The sequence below is a fragment of the Schistocerca serialis genome, chromosome 4 (assembly GCF_023864345.2).
Source record: "Schistocerca serialis cubense isolate TAMUIC-IGC-003099 chromosome 4, iqSchSeri2.2, whole genome shotgun sequence".
Taxonomy (NCBI): domain Eukaryota; kingdom Metazoa; phylum Arthropoda; class Insecta; order Orthoptera; family Acrididae; genus Schistocerca; species Schistocerca serialis.
The window spans coordinates 885,110,311-885,125,533 of record NC_064641.1 but is presented as its reverse complement, the minus strand read 5'-3'; the positions used below and the strand labels follow the sequence as shown (position 1 = coordinate 885,125,533).

Below are 15,223 nucleotides of genomic sequence, written 5' to 3'. Positions count from 1 at the left end.
TAAAAGGGGATGAAAAAAGGAGTAGTTACTGAAAAGACATGCTGATACTGAAAAAATAATGATAAATTAAGGCCAGGTGCGTGGCGAGAACTAAGGGTATGTTGTAACGCCAGTTCCATTTCTCAGAACTCCACCGGTGGGAACTGGCATTACATCTCCTTGGTTTGCATCAACCATCTGGCCTTAATTTATATTATTTTCTTTTCAGTAACTATTTCTTTCTTCACTCCCTTTTAGTTTTCTACATATTTTATTTTCTGATCTGTTTATTTTTTCTTACCTCCCACCTCCACTTGTCAGCCACACATAATACATCTATCTTTCCGCTCTAGTAATCTCTGTCTTGTTTATTACTCTATCAACTTCCTAGCTCTCAGGTTTTCGAATCTCATCCATGGCAATCTCTCCTTCTCTGAGAGTTAAAAAATTCATATTCACCTGGAATTGATGGTATCCCAACAGCTGTCATCAAAATTGTGCACACACAAACGCTGAACCATTAATGCACCTCTGTGACTGTTCTTTACAGGCAGGTACTTTCCCTAAAGCTCTGAAACTTTCTGAAGTAATTCCTGTCTTCAAAACAGGTGATAATAAAGATATGAATAACTAAAGGCCTATCTCAATCTCATCCTGCTTTTCTAAAGTTTTTGAAAAAATAATGTACAAAAAACTGATGGACTTAATTGAAAAAGAAAGATTTACTAAGTTTAGCTCAACATGGGTTCAGAAGCAACAAATCTACTGAAACTGCAGTATATGATTGCATAAATACGCTAGCTATTAGACCTGTTAGGTAAAAAACAACCCATAACAGCCATATTTCTGGATCTGTCAAAGGTTTTTGACGCTGTTGACCACAAAATATTGCTGGGAAAAATAGATCACTATGGTATCAGAGGAATTGTAAACAATTGGATTGCTTCATTCCTAACCAATTGGATGCAGAGAGTCAGCATGAAATACACTAATAGACAAAGCAACTCAATAACCGAAATCCTATTGAGCAATAAAATTGTAAAGCAAGGTGTACCACAGGGCTCAGTATTGGGACCTCTACTTTTCCTCCTGTACATTAATGACTTGAGCCTGAATGTAGTTGCACATAAAACAATAATATTTGCTGATGACACAACTGTACTTCTCAAAGGGGAGAATACAAAGGCTGTGCAAAAAGCTGTGAACTTGGCCACTGAACAACTCAGCAACTGGGCTAAAACCAACAGATTAACTACCTACACCAAAAAGACAGCTTCCATGAACTTTCACACAACACAAAATGCAAATTCCTCTCAGCCACTTGTCACAGTAAATAACCAGCTAACAGATACTGACACTGTTTTCAAATTCCTGGGTCTGTGGGTTCAAGATAACCTGAAATGGAACACACATACAGGAAAAGTAAATGCCAGAAGTAGTACTGGCTGTTATGCGTTGAGTGTACTGAAATCATGTGATAGCCTGAAACCATCATGCAGTGCATACTACACTTACATACAAACCCACCTAAAATATGGTGCGATATGCTGGGGAAATTCTCCAACTGCCCTGAGCACATTAAAAATCCAGAAGAGAGCAATGAGGATTACTACTGGGAGCAAACCCAGACACTCCTGCAAACCCGTCTTCAGAAAGTTGGAAATCCTTACACTGCCTTGCCTGTACATTCTCGAGACTCTAAAATTTTTCAGAGACCATATATTGCCAACTGACTCCAGAGCCACAAAAAATAATGAAATACATAAACACAACTCCAGGAAAAACTCAAATCTGCATGTTTTATGTACAAACACTCAACTGTGTAAAAAGGGAGCCTTCCATATGGGCCTCCAACTGTTCAACAATCTTCCCACTAGTATAAAGTACATCAAAGACAACATAAAATTTAGCAAAGCTGCGAAGTCATATTTGTTGTGACACTGTTTTTACTCTATAAATGAGTACCTAGAACAGTAATCTTGCTATTTATGTTAAATTGGAAACATTGAGCAATGGAGTGAAGTAAACCTAACCAATCTTTGCAATATAATACAGGATACTATATGTTAATATATGTTAACAATGTTAACTGATATTTTCCAACATCTGTAACACACTGTGTACCATCAGATCACATAGAATAAATAAATAAAATAAATAAATCCCAACTGGTATGTCTTCCCTGACCAGGACTTCCAGGCAACTTTTCTGTAACACTCCCCATATCCTAAAACTCATCAGTCCTTTTTCTTCATTCCTCTTTCTTTCTCTTCAACCTTTCTGTCAGAAGAAAGGGCCACAATCTTGAAAAGCTTGCACATTCGTCAGCTTTTATACGTGTTTTCTCCTACTGCTGCACGGTGAGTGGTTTTTATCCATCCACTGACATTGTGTTTTCAAAAATTCATTATTTTGTTGGACTAAAAAAAGAGAGATTATTGATTTGTGATGCTTGAAATGTAAATTTCTGGAAGGAATCTAACATGAAAAGTGGTTTACAGGTGCTGGCAGCCACTTATAATTTAGTTATCATCATCAAGTCACACTCTACTTACGACTTAATATCAGTCATCAGTTTCATCCAAGATGTGTACGGACGCAGGAGGAGCTGGCCACTATTCACGAACAGCTGAGCGTGTTGATGGCCGCGGTGAGCCGTCTTCAGGCTGCTGCCTCGGAGTGTAGCGGCAGTGGGGAATCTGGTGCGTTGCAAGGTACACCCCAGGTGTTACATGTTTCACCCACTGTCCCTGCTGTCGAGACATCTTCGCAGGTACCAGGCGTGGTTGGGCCACCCTCTCCCCAAGGGGAGTGGCGGGTTCAGCGGCGTTCGCGGCGCACGAGGTGGAGGGTCAATGTGGAGGCTGGCCGTGTGGCATTGCCCGCTCTGTCTGTGAGTGGACATGTGGCCGCTCCTTCAGCATGGTCCGAGCAGGCACATGGGGGGGGAGGGGGGTTATTAGTTATTGGGTACTCCAATGTTAGCCGAGTGATGGAGCCCCTTAGGGAAATAGAGGAAAGGTCGGGGAAGAAGGCCAGTGTTCACTCTGTCTGCTTGCCAGGGGGTCTCATCCGAGATGTGGAGGAGGCCCTACCGGCGGCAATAGAGAGCACTGGGTGCACCCGACTGCAAATTGTTGCTCATGTCGGTACCAATGACTTCTGCCGTCTGGGTTCAGAGGTCATCCTCAGTTCGTACAGGCGGTTGGCGGAATTGGTGAAGGCGGAAAGCCTCGCTCGCGGGGTGGAATCAGAGCTAACTACTTGTAGTATCATTCCCAGAACCAATCGCGGTCCTCTGATTTGGAGCCAAGTGGAAGGCTTAACCAGAGGCTCAGACGATTCTGCAGTGATCTGGGGTGCAAATTTCTCGACCTCCGCTATCGGGTGGAGAAATGTAGGGTCCCCCTGAATAGGTCAGGCGTCCCTAGGCCTGACAAGATGCCTCCTGAGACGCGGAAAGGTAGGAGTAGGCAAAATGCAACAGAGAATAACAATATTAATGTGCTAATAGTAAACTGCAGGAGCGTCTATAGAAAGGTCCCAGAACTGCTCTCATTAATAAACGGTCACAACGCCCATATAGTACTAGGGACAGAAAGTTGGCTGAAACCAGACGTAAACGGTAATGAAATCCTAAACTCAGATTGGAATGTAAACCGCAGAGACAGGCTGGACAGTGAAGGGAGAGGTGTGTTTATAGCGATAAGAAGTGCAATAGTATCGAAGGAAATTGACGGAGATCCGAAATGTGAAATGATTTGGGTGAAGGTCACGGTTAAAGCAGGCTCAGACATGGTAATTGGATGTCTCTATAGGCAGAAGCAAAGGGAACTTCACAGCAAACATAAACATAGCCAAAGCCTTGCAGACAAACAAAAATTACGCGAAGCGAAATGTAGTGCGAGGAGGGCTATGCGAGAGGCATTCAATGAATTCGAAAGTAAAGTTCTATGTACTGACTTGGCAGAAAATCCTAAGAAATTTTGGTCTTATGTCAAAGCGGTAGGTGGATCAAAACAAAATGTCCAGACACTCTGTGACCAAAATTGTACTGAAACAGAGGATGACAGACTAAAGGCCAAATACTAAATGTCTTTTTCCGAAGTTGTTTCACAGAGGAGGACTGCAATGTAGTTCCTTCTCTAGATTGTCGCACAGATGACAAAATGGTAGATATCGAAATAGACGACAGAGGGATAGAGAAACAATTAAAATCGCTCAAAAGAGGAAAGGCCTCTGGACCTGATGGGATACCAGTTCGATATTACACAGAGTACGCGAAGGAACTTGCCCCCCTTCTTGCAGCGGTGTACCGTAGGTCTCTACAAGAGCATAGCATTCCAAAGGATCGGAGAAGGGCATAGGTCATCCCCGTTTCCAAGAAGGGACGTCGAACAGATGTGCAGAACTATAGACCTATATCTCTAACGTCAATCAGTTGTAGAATTTTGGAACACGTATTGTGTTCGAGCGTAATGACTTTTCTGGAGACTAGAAATCTACTCTGTAGGAATCAGCATGGGTTTCAAAAGAGACGGTCATGTGAAACCCAGCTCGCGCTATCCGTCCATGAGACTCAGAGGGCCATATACATGGGTTCACAGGTAGATGCCGTGTTTCTTGACTTCTGCAAGGCATTCGATACAGTTCCCCACAGTCGTTTAATGAACAAAGTAAGAGAATATGGACTGTCAGACCAATTGTGTGATTGGATTGAGGAGTTCCTAGATAACACAACGAAGCATGTCATTCTCAATGGAGAGAAGTCTTCCGAAGTAGGAGTGATTTCAGGTGTGCCACAGGGGAGTGTCATAGGACCGTTGCTATTCACAATGTACATAAATGACCTGGTGGATGACATCGGAAGTTCACTGAGGCTTTTTGCAGATGATGCTGTGGTGTATCGAGAGGTTGTAACAATGGAAAATTGAACTGAAATGCAGGAGGATCTGCAGTGAATTGACGCATGGTGCAGGGAATGGCAATTGAATCTCAATGTAGACAAGTGTAATGTGCTGCGAATACACAGAAAGATAGATCCTTTATCATTTAGCTACAAAATAGCAGGTCAGCAACTGGAAGCAGTTAATTCCATAAATTATCTGGGAGTACGCATTAGGAGTGATTTAAAATGGAATGATCATATAAAGTTGATCGTCGGTAAAGCAGATGCCAGACTGAGATTCATTGGAAGAATCCTAAGGAAATGCAATCCGAAAACAAAGGAAGTAGGTTACAGTACGCTTGTTCGCCCACTGCTTGAATACTGCCCAGCAGTGTGGGACCCGTACCAGATAGGGTTGGTAGAAGAGATAGAGAAGATCCAACGGAGAGCAGCGCGCTTCGTTACAGGATCATTTAGTAATCGCAAAAGCGTTACAGAGATGATAGATAAACTCCAGTGGAAGACTCTGCAGGAGAGACGCTCAGTAGCTCGGTATGGGCTTTTGTTAAAGTTTCAAGAACATACCTTCATCGAAGAGTCAAGCAGTATATTGCTCCCTCCTACGTATATCTCGCGAAGAGACCATGAGGATAAAATCAGAGAGATTAGAGCCCACACATAGGCATACCGACAATCCTTCTTTCCACGAACAATACGAGACTGGAATAGAAGGGAGAACCGATGGAGGTAACCAAGGTACCCTCCGCCACACACCATCAGGTGGTTTGTGGAGTATGGATGTAGATGTAGATGTAGATGCTCAAAATAATAGAACCCTAATACATAATGTATTTAAGCAAGAAGGGGAAGTTAAATAAATGCATGGTTATCCTGTGATAAACAGACTGTCAGATCACAATGCATAATTAGTCATGTTACATGACTTAGCTCCATGTATCATATAAAAACACTCAAAGAAAGCAGTAAGGCTGACTGATGATAAAACTATTGAAGATTTTAAAGAAAACTTAAAATATTTTTATTGAGATGAACTCTACAATGAGCTAAATACTAACTCTAAATTCAACACACTTTTTAATGAGTTTGCATCAGTTTTTTAGTGTAGTTTTCCTAAATAAAGATAATTAGATGCAGTAATTAAAAAAACTTGGATTACTGTAAGTATCAGAGTCTCTGCACAAAGAAAAAAGGATATGTGCAAAATAGCCAGAACAACAAAATGATATTGTAAACTTTTTTGTAATGTTTTAAGAAAAATTAACTGTGAAAGAGATCCAGGAGTATGCTATTTTGTATGTAGCTGACTGATCAGACAAAAATATACAAGGAGAACTACTAAAAGAGACACTAGGTAAGAAGCAGTAGAAGATGATATTATTTCATTAAAGGGAATGGGAGTACTGACAAAGACAGTTCATGTGTAGCAGATAATTTAGCAGCTACTTTTTAAGAATAGGAGAGAGAAAATCATATGAGGTGGATAAAGTCTCTAGTAAGACACTAACATGTTGTGGCCCTATAATATGTAATATCCTTAGTAAACTAGGTACTGCATAATTAATTCAGGGTGTTTTCCCAGCCCATTGTTACGTGCCTCTGTAAGATGGGTGACTCCACACATATCAATAACTGCCATCCATTGGCATTCCTTACATCATTTTCTAAATTTTTTGAAAAGATAATCTGTGCCATGGCTGTCAGTTGCCTGTGTAGTAATGGGTTACTTAGCCAGTACATAGCAGGATCTTCAGGCATGCAACCCCCCCAGTGGTTTAGACACAGTAATGGGAGGAGCCATGGCCAGAGCATAGGTGGGATAAACCTTGCATTTCTTGTCCCTTATAGCCAATAATAGTATGTGTATTAGCTGCATACAGTTTATGGTGCAGTGAGAAGTAAATCTTAAAACCTGGTTCTGACCCTTTTGGTAGACTCTGACTAGCAATGCCAAGCAGACAACAGTACTATGTGAAATAACAGTTCCTGCATCATAGGCTGGGCTACTACATGAGCAGTAATGGAGAATCCTTATAGATTATAGAATTCTTCATGTTATCAGCTATTTTAAAGCATGTCTCCTTAAACATGCACATTCAGTGCCAGACCCTGTGGGGTGGGCTTGTAATTGATATTGTACTGGTTGTTGGTTAAGAATAAGGTCTACCATTGCAAGCACACTTTGTCTCTTTTGGGAACATAGAGCAGTGGTCTACCAGGAAGAGATGACTTACTATCAATCATTATGCGAAATTTCATTCCATGCAGATATATGAGAAATTTCTTAACCTCCTATGTTTTTGTTAAAATATCCTCCTCTAGTTAGGAGAAATTAAATTATGAAAAAAGTCATTAGATGATCTGTGTCAATGATCTCTTTTTGTGGTACAGTAAGACAGTACCAATGCCATGTTGTGCGGTATCAGTGATGATTATGAGAAGGTAAAGATTCTGTCAAATTACTGGGTATCCACATCAACATCAAATTGAACTGAAACACACACAGATAATTTATGCAGCAACCTATCTTCTGCATTGTACCTAATCAGGCAATTAAGAACCTGTGTTGTGCAAGACAGCTACTACTTGCACACTTTTTCACATCCACATAAATTATAGTATAACAATGTGAGCTGGGATTACAACTTGATAATAAATTCAGTTGGGAGGAGCACACCACAGAACTGCAGAAACGCCTTAACAAATCTGTATTTGCAATTTGAGTGTTAGCAGACATAGGTGACATAAAAATGAAAAAGCTTGCATACTTTGCCTACTTTCATTCCATAATGTCATACGGTATAATATTTTGGGGTAACTCTTCAAGTCAAACAAAAGTTTTCAGAGTCCAAAAGTGTGTAATACGTATTATTTGTGGAGCAAATTTATGGACGTCATGTAGAAACCTCTTCAAAGAACTGGGTATACTAACCACTGTGTCTCAGTATATTTACTCCTTAATGAAATTTGTCCTAAATAATATATCTCTTTTTCCAACAAACAGCTCAGTTCATACACACAATATCAGGAACAAAAATGACCTGCACAAAGACTTAAAAGCACTTACTTTAGTTCAAAAAGGGGTCCACTACTCAGGAACACTCATCTTCAACAATTTGCCAGCAAACATAAAAAATTTAGTTACAAATAAAGATCAATTTAAAAGGAGCCTGAAAGACTTACTATCGGCCAACTCCTTCTACTCCATAGACAAATTTTTTAATAGAAACAAATGATGTATTGTATATATTCATACTACTAGTATTGTTATTTCAGCAAAAAAAAAAAAAAAAAAAAAAAAAAAAAAAAAAAAAAAAAAAAAAAAAAAAAAAAAAAAATATTGAATGTTCCACATCCACGAGGATCTCCTCAGCATGGGTCTGTGGAACGAAAAACTAATCTAATCTAATCTAATCATGCTGAGGAAGGAATTAAAGTTTAAGGAGATGAAATAAAAAGTATGAGGTTTGCTGGTGATATTTTTACTTTACAGCGAAACACTTAGAAGAGTAGTTTAACAGAATAGACAGTGCCTTGTACAGAAGTGAAATGATGACAGAAAACAGTCTGGACAAGAAGAGAATAGAAGCTTTTGAAATGTGGTGCTACAGAAGAATGCTGAAGATTAGATGGGCAGGTCATGCAACCAGTGAGTATGTACTGAACAGAATTGGGGATAAAAGAAATTTTTGGCATTACTTGACTAAGAGAAGGGACTGGTTGATAGCACACATTCTGCGACTCAAGGAGTCACCAGTTGTATGGAAGGCCAGTGCATGGGGTAAATACAGTATGCAGGTTCAAAAGAATGTAGTTTGCAGTAGTTATTCAGAGATGAAGAGGCTTGCTTAGGATAGAGTAGCATGGAGAGCTGCATCAAACTAGTCTTTGTGCTGAAGACAATGATGATGACGACAACTACAACACCAACAACAGCCCAGCTGGAGTCAGAAGAGTTATTTTTACAGAAAAAACTATTTGATGCAGATATGATATAAGAGCCGACACTCCTTGCAAAACGCATTTCACTGAAAACAGAATAATAACCATCCCATATCTATGCATATTTCACACCAAAATCAATTGGGGTAAACACGATGCTAGATTGAGTATTCACTCCTATAGATTTAGGAACAGGAACTCTTTCAATATTCCCTGGATTAAATTAACAAACGTACAAAAAAAATTATGCAGACAGTAGAATTTCTTATTAACAAATTACTTAGTGGTCTGAAGCAGTTGAAAGCTAATAAGGTCAAATAAACTATAGAATCCTGCTGAAAAAAATTTTCTGTAGTGTTGAAGAATTGGTAAATAATGATGCAAGTAATCTATTAATCTAAATCTAAACATACAGTTTCTATCCTTATTATTCTTAAGAGTGTATGTATAACAACTATGTGTAGTATGACTAAAGTTAGCTTATCTGCCATGTGTTTAATTAAAGTATAGTTATAGAATTGCATACTGACAATACAGCCTGTATCTCAACACAGATAACATGTAAGTATGTAACTGCATGGAATACAGCTTGAAGGCTGTCTTACAGCCTAATAAATAAAAATAAAACATCACCTGGCATAAATGTGGCCAAGCAAGAAACCGATATAACACAGTTGTTTAGTTGTACAAAAGCCTTCTGGTGAGCCATAGGCCATTCAAATCTGAAACATTTCTTCTTGTGGTGAAGTAAAACGTTACTTGAGTCATGTTGGGAATTAATTCATTATATTAACATACATCAGACTGGAAAGAATGCACTTCCGTTGAATTTTTAGGTGCTCTTAAGATGTCTTTACTGTTAACTGCTTTGACAGTGGACTATTGCCCTCTCAGCATGTGGCCTTGGTATTCGATACTTGCCCCAGAGAAACTGTATTCATCTAACTTCATCATAATCGACTGGTTTGGAGCAGAATGAATAAAATTTTTAAATTATGCAAATGCTACCCCATACGGTCCCTATTACAATAATATTGCCAAGGTAGTTGACACAACATAAGATGTAGGCAATGTAACTCACATGTCTTTTAGCCTTGCCAACTCAACTGCTTCATGCAATGCAAATTATACTAGGTGTTGTCAACAAAAATATGGCTGCATAAAGTAATTTACAAAAAAGTGGGCCACAACATTTTTATCATGATCATTAGAGAAAAACATATTTCCATAAATTTATGAAGCAGCAGTTCCATGTCATCTTGCAATACCATGTCCTCTCCATCAAAGTGGAGGGTGAACATCAGCTCAGTCTGAAATTTGTTTGTTGTCTTGAATGCCATTGTCACTCTGGACCTGTGTATAACACAACATAGTGGCTTTGATGCTTGTTGGTTGCCTTATATACAGACATGTTGCAGGCAAAATACATCACTTCACTGTGTGGACAACTGGATATCATTTTCAGCTTCAAAGGAGATAATAGTCCATACAAGATTTCTGCTACAGATTATGCTGATTACGATACTACTGATTACAATACTATAAAGACAATGTAATGCAGGGAAGGTCATTGACTTTTGCTGCATCAGTTGAGTGGGAGCAATGGGAGACTTCACGCCATATATCATGGGCAATTACCTACACTGGAGACATCATACCACTCATTACTTTTCTAAGTGGTGGTGCCTTATATTGTTACATGTATGTGCCAACTATGGAAGTTAACAACAAGCTGTTGTCATCAGATTAGTAGTGAGGACAATGTTGATATTTGAAAATTTTTGAAATTCAAAATTATTATCAAATAGTCTTTGTACTATTTCAAAAAACTGTGCCCAGTTGAGAACAACAGTAAGCTCATGCCCTGAAGTGCTTCATGTCCTAGTCCAAAATTCATGATTGGGTGTCAAATGGACTAACATGTCTTGAATGAGTGAGCCTGCATAAGATACTTCACAACCTTGGCATTTGAAATTGCACTGTCAGCTTAGACATCGTACACTAGCTACTCAAAGTTTTTTACAGCATTACTTGCCCAAATAGTCAAGCACATTAAAGCACCCACTTACATGTCACTGGGAGATGTTCTGGCCCTGAATCAAATCCACTTCATGGGTTCTGATGGGGTCAGTGTGCTGGCAAACCTGAATGTGGTTTTTAGGTGGTTTTCCACATCTGCTTAAGTAAATAAAGGGGTGGTTACCAACTTCTGCCTCTTGTTACTTGACAGACAAACACTCTGAAAAATTATGTGACATTTGACCTTACAATATCTACATCTGTGTTCACATAAATACTCCACACTCTGCCTTAAGGTGTATGATGGAGGGTATCTTGCACTACTATTAGTTATTTCCTTTCCTCTTCCACTTGCAAAAGAAGTGAGGGAAAAACAAATGTCTATATGCCACTGCATGAGCCTTACTTTCTCTTATCTTGTCTTTTTGGCACTACACAAAATGTACAACAGTGGAAGTATAATCATTCTGCAGTCAGCTGCAATTGCATGTCCCCTATATCCTCCTAACAGCTCCCTTCCAGGGATTCCCCTTTGAGTTGATGAAGCATCTCCATAACACTCACATGTAATTGAATGTACTCTATCTACATGATTACTCTACAGTTCACATTTAAGTGCTTGGCAGAGGGTTCATCGAACAACAATCATAGTATCTCTCTACCATTCCACTCCCAAACAGCACGTGGGAAAAACGAACACCTAAACCTTTCCGTTCGAGCTCTGATTTCTCTTATTTTGTTTTGATGATCATTCCCACCTATGTAGGTTGGGCTCAACAAAATATTTTCGCATTCGGAAGAGAAAGTTGGTGACTGAAATTTCGTAAATAGATCTTGCTGCGACGAAAAACGTCTTTGCTTTAATGACTTCCATCCCAACTCGCATATCATATCTGCCACACTCTCTCCCCTATTACGTGATAATACAAAATGAGCTGCCCTTTTTTGCACCCTCTCGATGTCCTCTGTCAATCCCACCTGGTAAGGATCCCACACCACGCAGAAATATTCTAACAGAGGACGAACAAGTGTAGTGTAAGCTGTCTCTTTAGTGGACTTGTTGCATCTTCTAAGTGTCCTGCCAATGAAACACAACCTTTGGCTTGCCTTCCCCACAATATTGTCTATGTGGTCTTTCCAACTGAAGTTGTTCATAATTTTTTCACCCAGGTACTTAGTTGAATTGACAGCCTTGAGAATTGTACTATTTATCGAGTAATCGAATTCCAACGGATTTCTTTTGGAACTCATGTGGATCACCTCACACTTTTCGTTATTTAGCAATAACTGCCACCTGCCACACCATACAGCAATCTTTTCTAAATCACTTTGCAACTGATACTGGTCTTCGGATGACCTTACTAGACGGTAAATTACAGCAGCATCTCGTAACAAATCTGTGATAATGATGGAAGCTGAAGAAATGAACTAAAATTTGTGCCACAGCCAGGACTTGAACTCAGGTTTCCTCACATTCTAGGCAGGAATGCTAACCATTACACCACTGCAGCACTATAGTTAACACTGCTACTTGGCATGCCCTCCCCCAACACAAACATCAATTCATATCATCAGCTTATTTTCCCCTTCTTAGATCATCACTATTGCTGAGGTTCTCTGGCATTGGAATAGCACACCAGTATTGGATGTAATGGGGATTGGTTTGTTAGATGTAGCTGATGAGACTCAAATGTCTCAAGGAAAATTTAATTATAAGATATATAAGGTAACAAATCTAGTGGCACACTTCTGAATTGCTTTAATGTCTTTCTTTAACCCAACATGGTGGGGTACCAAATACTAGAGCAGTATTCAAGAATGGGCCACACAAGTGGTATACACATGGTCTTCTTTGCCGACAAGCTACACTTTCCTAACACTATCCCAATGAACTGGAGTCAACCATTTCCCTTCTCTTCTACCGTCTTTACATGCTCATTCCATTTCATATCACTTTGCAAAGTTAGGCCTAGATATTTAAATTTAATCACATGACTTTGTCACATAGCACATCACTAATAGTGTATCTAAAATTACAGTATTGTTTTTCCTACTCATCTACATTAATTACATTTTTCAACATTTAGAACAAAATGCCAATCATCACGCCAAACAGAAATTCTGCCTAAGTAATCCTGTATTCCTCTACAGTTACTAATGAGGATACTTTCCTATACGTACTACAGTGACTTCAGCAAACAAATGCAGATTGGTTCTCACCCTATCCTTCATATCATTTATATATATAGATAATAAGAGGAGTCCTATCACACTTCTTTGTTGAATTCCTGACAATATCCATGTCTCTGATGAATACTCGCCATAGACGACAGTGTATTGGGTTCTATTATTTAAAAAGTCTTTAAGCCACTCACGTACCTGGGAACTTAGTCTGTAAGTGTGAATATTCATTAAGTCTACAGAGTGACACCATGTCAAATGCTTTCCAGAAACCTAGGAATAAGGAATCTGCCTGTTGACCATCATCAATGATTGTCAAGATATCATGCAGGGAAAGGTCAAGCTGAGTTTCACATATTGGACAGAAGCTTTTCTGTCTCAAGGAAATTTCTTATGTTTGAACTTGGGATATGTTCAAGATATGTTTAAGCATACTGAGCCCAAGGATATGGGTCTGCAATTTTGTTGGTTCATTCTTTTACCCTTCTTATATACAAGAGTCACCTGAATTTTTTTCCAGTCACAAGTTCATTTGTGTGGCCATCCTCCACAGCAGTACAGAAATACTTGTTTTGTAAATAAAACTACCTTTTCCTGCTGCCATTTAATTTATAGTTTTTGGATTATCAAACAGTTTACGTTGTGATTTTTATGTAAAAAAGTAAGTAATTACTTTTTACATAAAAAACTGTAATGATACAGTTTTGTTATTTTTAGATTATAAAACAGTTCGTGTTGTGATTGTTTATGTAAAAAAGTAATTGCAATGTGAAGTGTTTGATAACCTAAAAGTAACAAAACTGTATTGTTATAGATCCCCCTGATGATGCCTTAAAACAAGAAAAAGGCGAAATGCATCTGGAAAAAATAAATTAAATGGCAGCAAAGAAAGGTGGTTTATTTACAAAACAAGTATTTTTTCCAGTCATTGGGACTTTGTACTGGGCAGAAGATCCATGATAAGTGCAAGATGAACAAAGGGCCAATCCCATCTGCCCCTGGCAACTTATCTCTTTCCAACTATTTCAGTTGCTTCTCAGTGTCAGGGACACCTATTTCTATGTCCTCCATATGAGAATCTGTGTGATGATCCTCCTGCATGAATGATTTTTTAAATGTGATTTGTTTGTTTTTGTGTGTTTTACTGCTGAATCAGACTGGTTCTGGGGTGACTGGATAGAAGACTTGACCTGCTTAGGGGTACTTGGATTCTGCTGTTGGGAGAGCTGGCAATAAGCTTTAAAATGCCTTTGGTGGTGGTGACCCCACCATAATAATAGCCTATGTACAGGTATGGTTCTCTGCGAAACTGAAGAAGTTCCATACCATTCCCAACCCAGCATTGGCTGGATACAGGGTACGAAAATGGATGAATGGGTACTTTTTTGTAGGATCAATGGAACTGGAGTTGGACAGCTACAATGTAAATTTGCTGACAAAAGTGAAAAATTAAGTTAATGGTTTTAATGTTTCAGCTGTTCTCCCCACACTTGAGTAAAACACATTTTGGATGTTGTCAACTCTTGCCTCACATTGGCCCAAATGTTGACTGTATTGCCAAAGTGTTGACTCTTCATGTGAATTTCTGCACTTTGTTAATCTGTGGTAGGTTTGTGTTGGTAGCAACACACGTCATCACCTACAATGATTCTTTTCCAGAAAAGAACTATGTCTTGCATTTCAGTGTAGTCACAGCAGGTTTCCATGCTTCTTTTGCTCAAGAGTCAAGCAAAGTGTGTGGAACAAATTTTGCTCACCTTTTTCTCCTCTTTGAAACATTCTGGAGAATTCCTTGTTCACTTGATTTATAGATGTTGCTCCGCTGTAATTTGTGACACAACAACATTGACACACTATGGCTTCACATCCATTACTTAGCACTGCTTGCTTACAACTGACTGTTCAAATGCATATCTGTCCTTTACAGTTGTTAGTTCAAGCTGCCATCATAATTACTGCACTGACATCACTCATTGGATGAACAGTGTATGCTGAGTAGGATATAAAAACTACCATGAGTTGATGTTAAGATGAGAGAGGGCTGTCTGAAAAGGAACACATATAAAAACTACTACCAACAGGCAGAGCAGAGTTACGGGGGCAGAAAAAACACACTGGCGAATGTTGGACATTCAGTGAACAACTGCTATAAATAGTGAGCTCCAGTATGTAGAATACTCATCTTAAGTGCAGTCA

General features: G+C 39.1%; 1 protein-coding gene across 1 annotated transcript in view; it reads right to left on the bottom strand.

The window, feature by feature from the left end:
* Window positions 1–8,942: 8,942 nt before the first annotated feature.
* Window positions 8,943–15,223, bottom strand: part of LOC126474829 (uncharacterized) — an 84,173-nt gene continuing 77,892 nt past the window's right edge. The window contains exon 8 of the mRNA XM_050102304.1: window positions 8,943–9,040. Coding sequence (XP_049958261.1) covers window positions 8,943–9,040 — 98 coding nt within the window. The remainder of the gene's footprint in view (window positions 9,041–15,223) is intronic.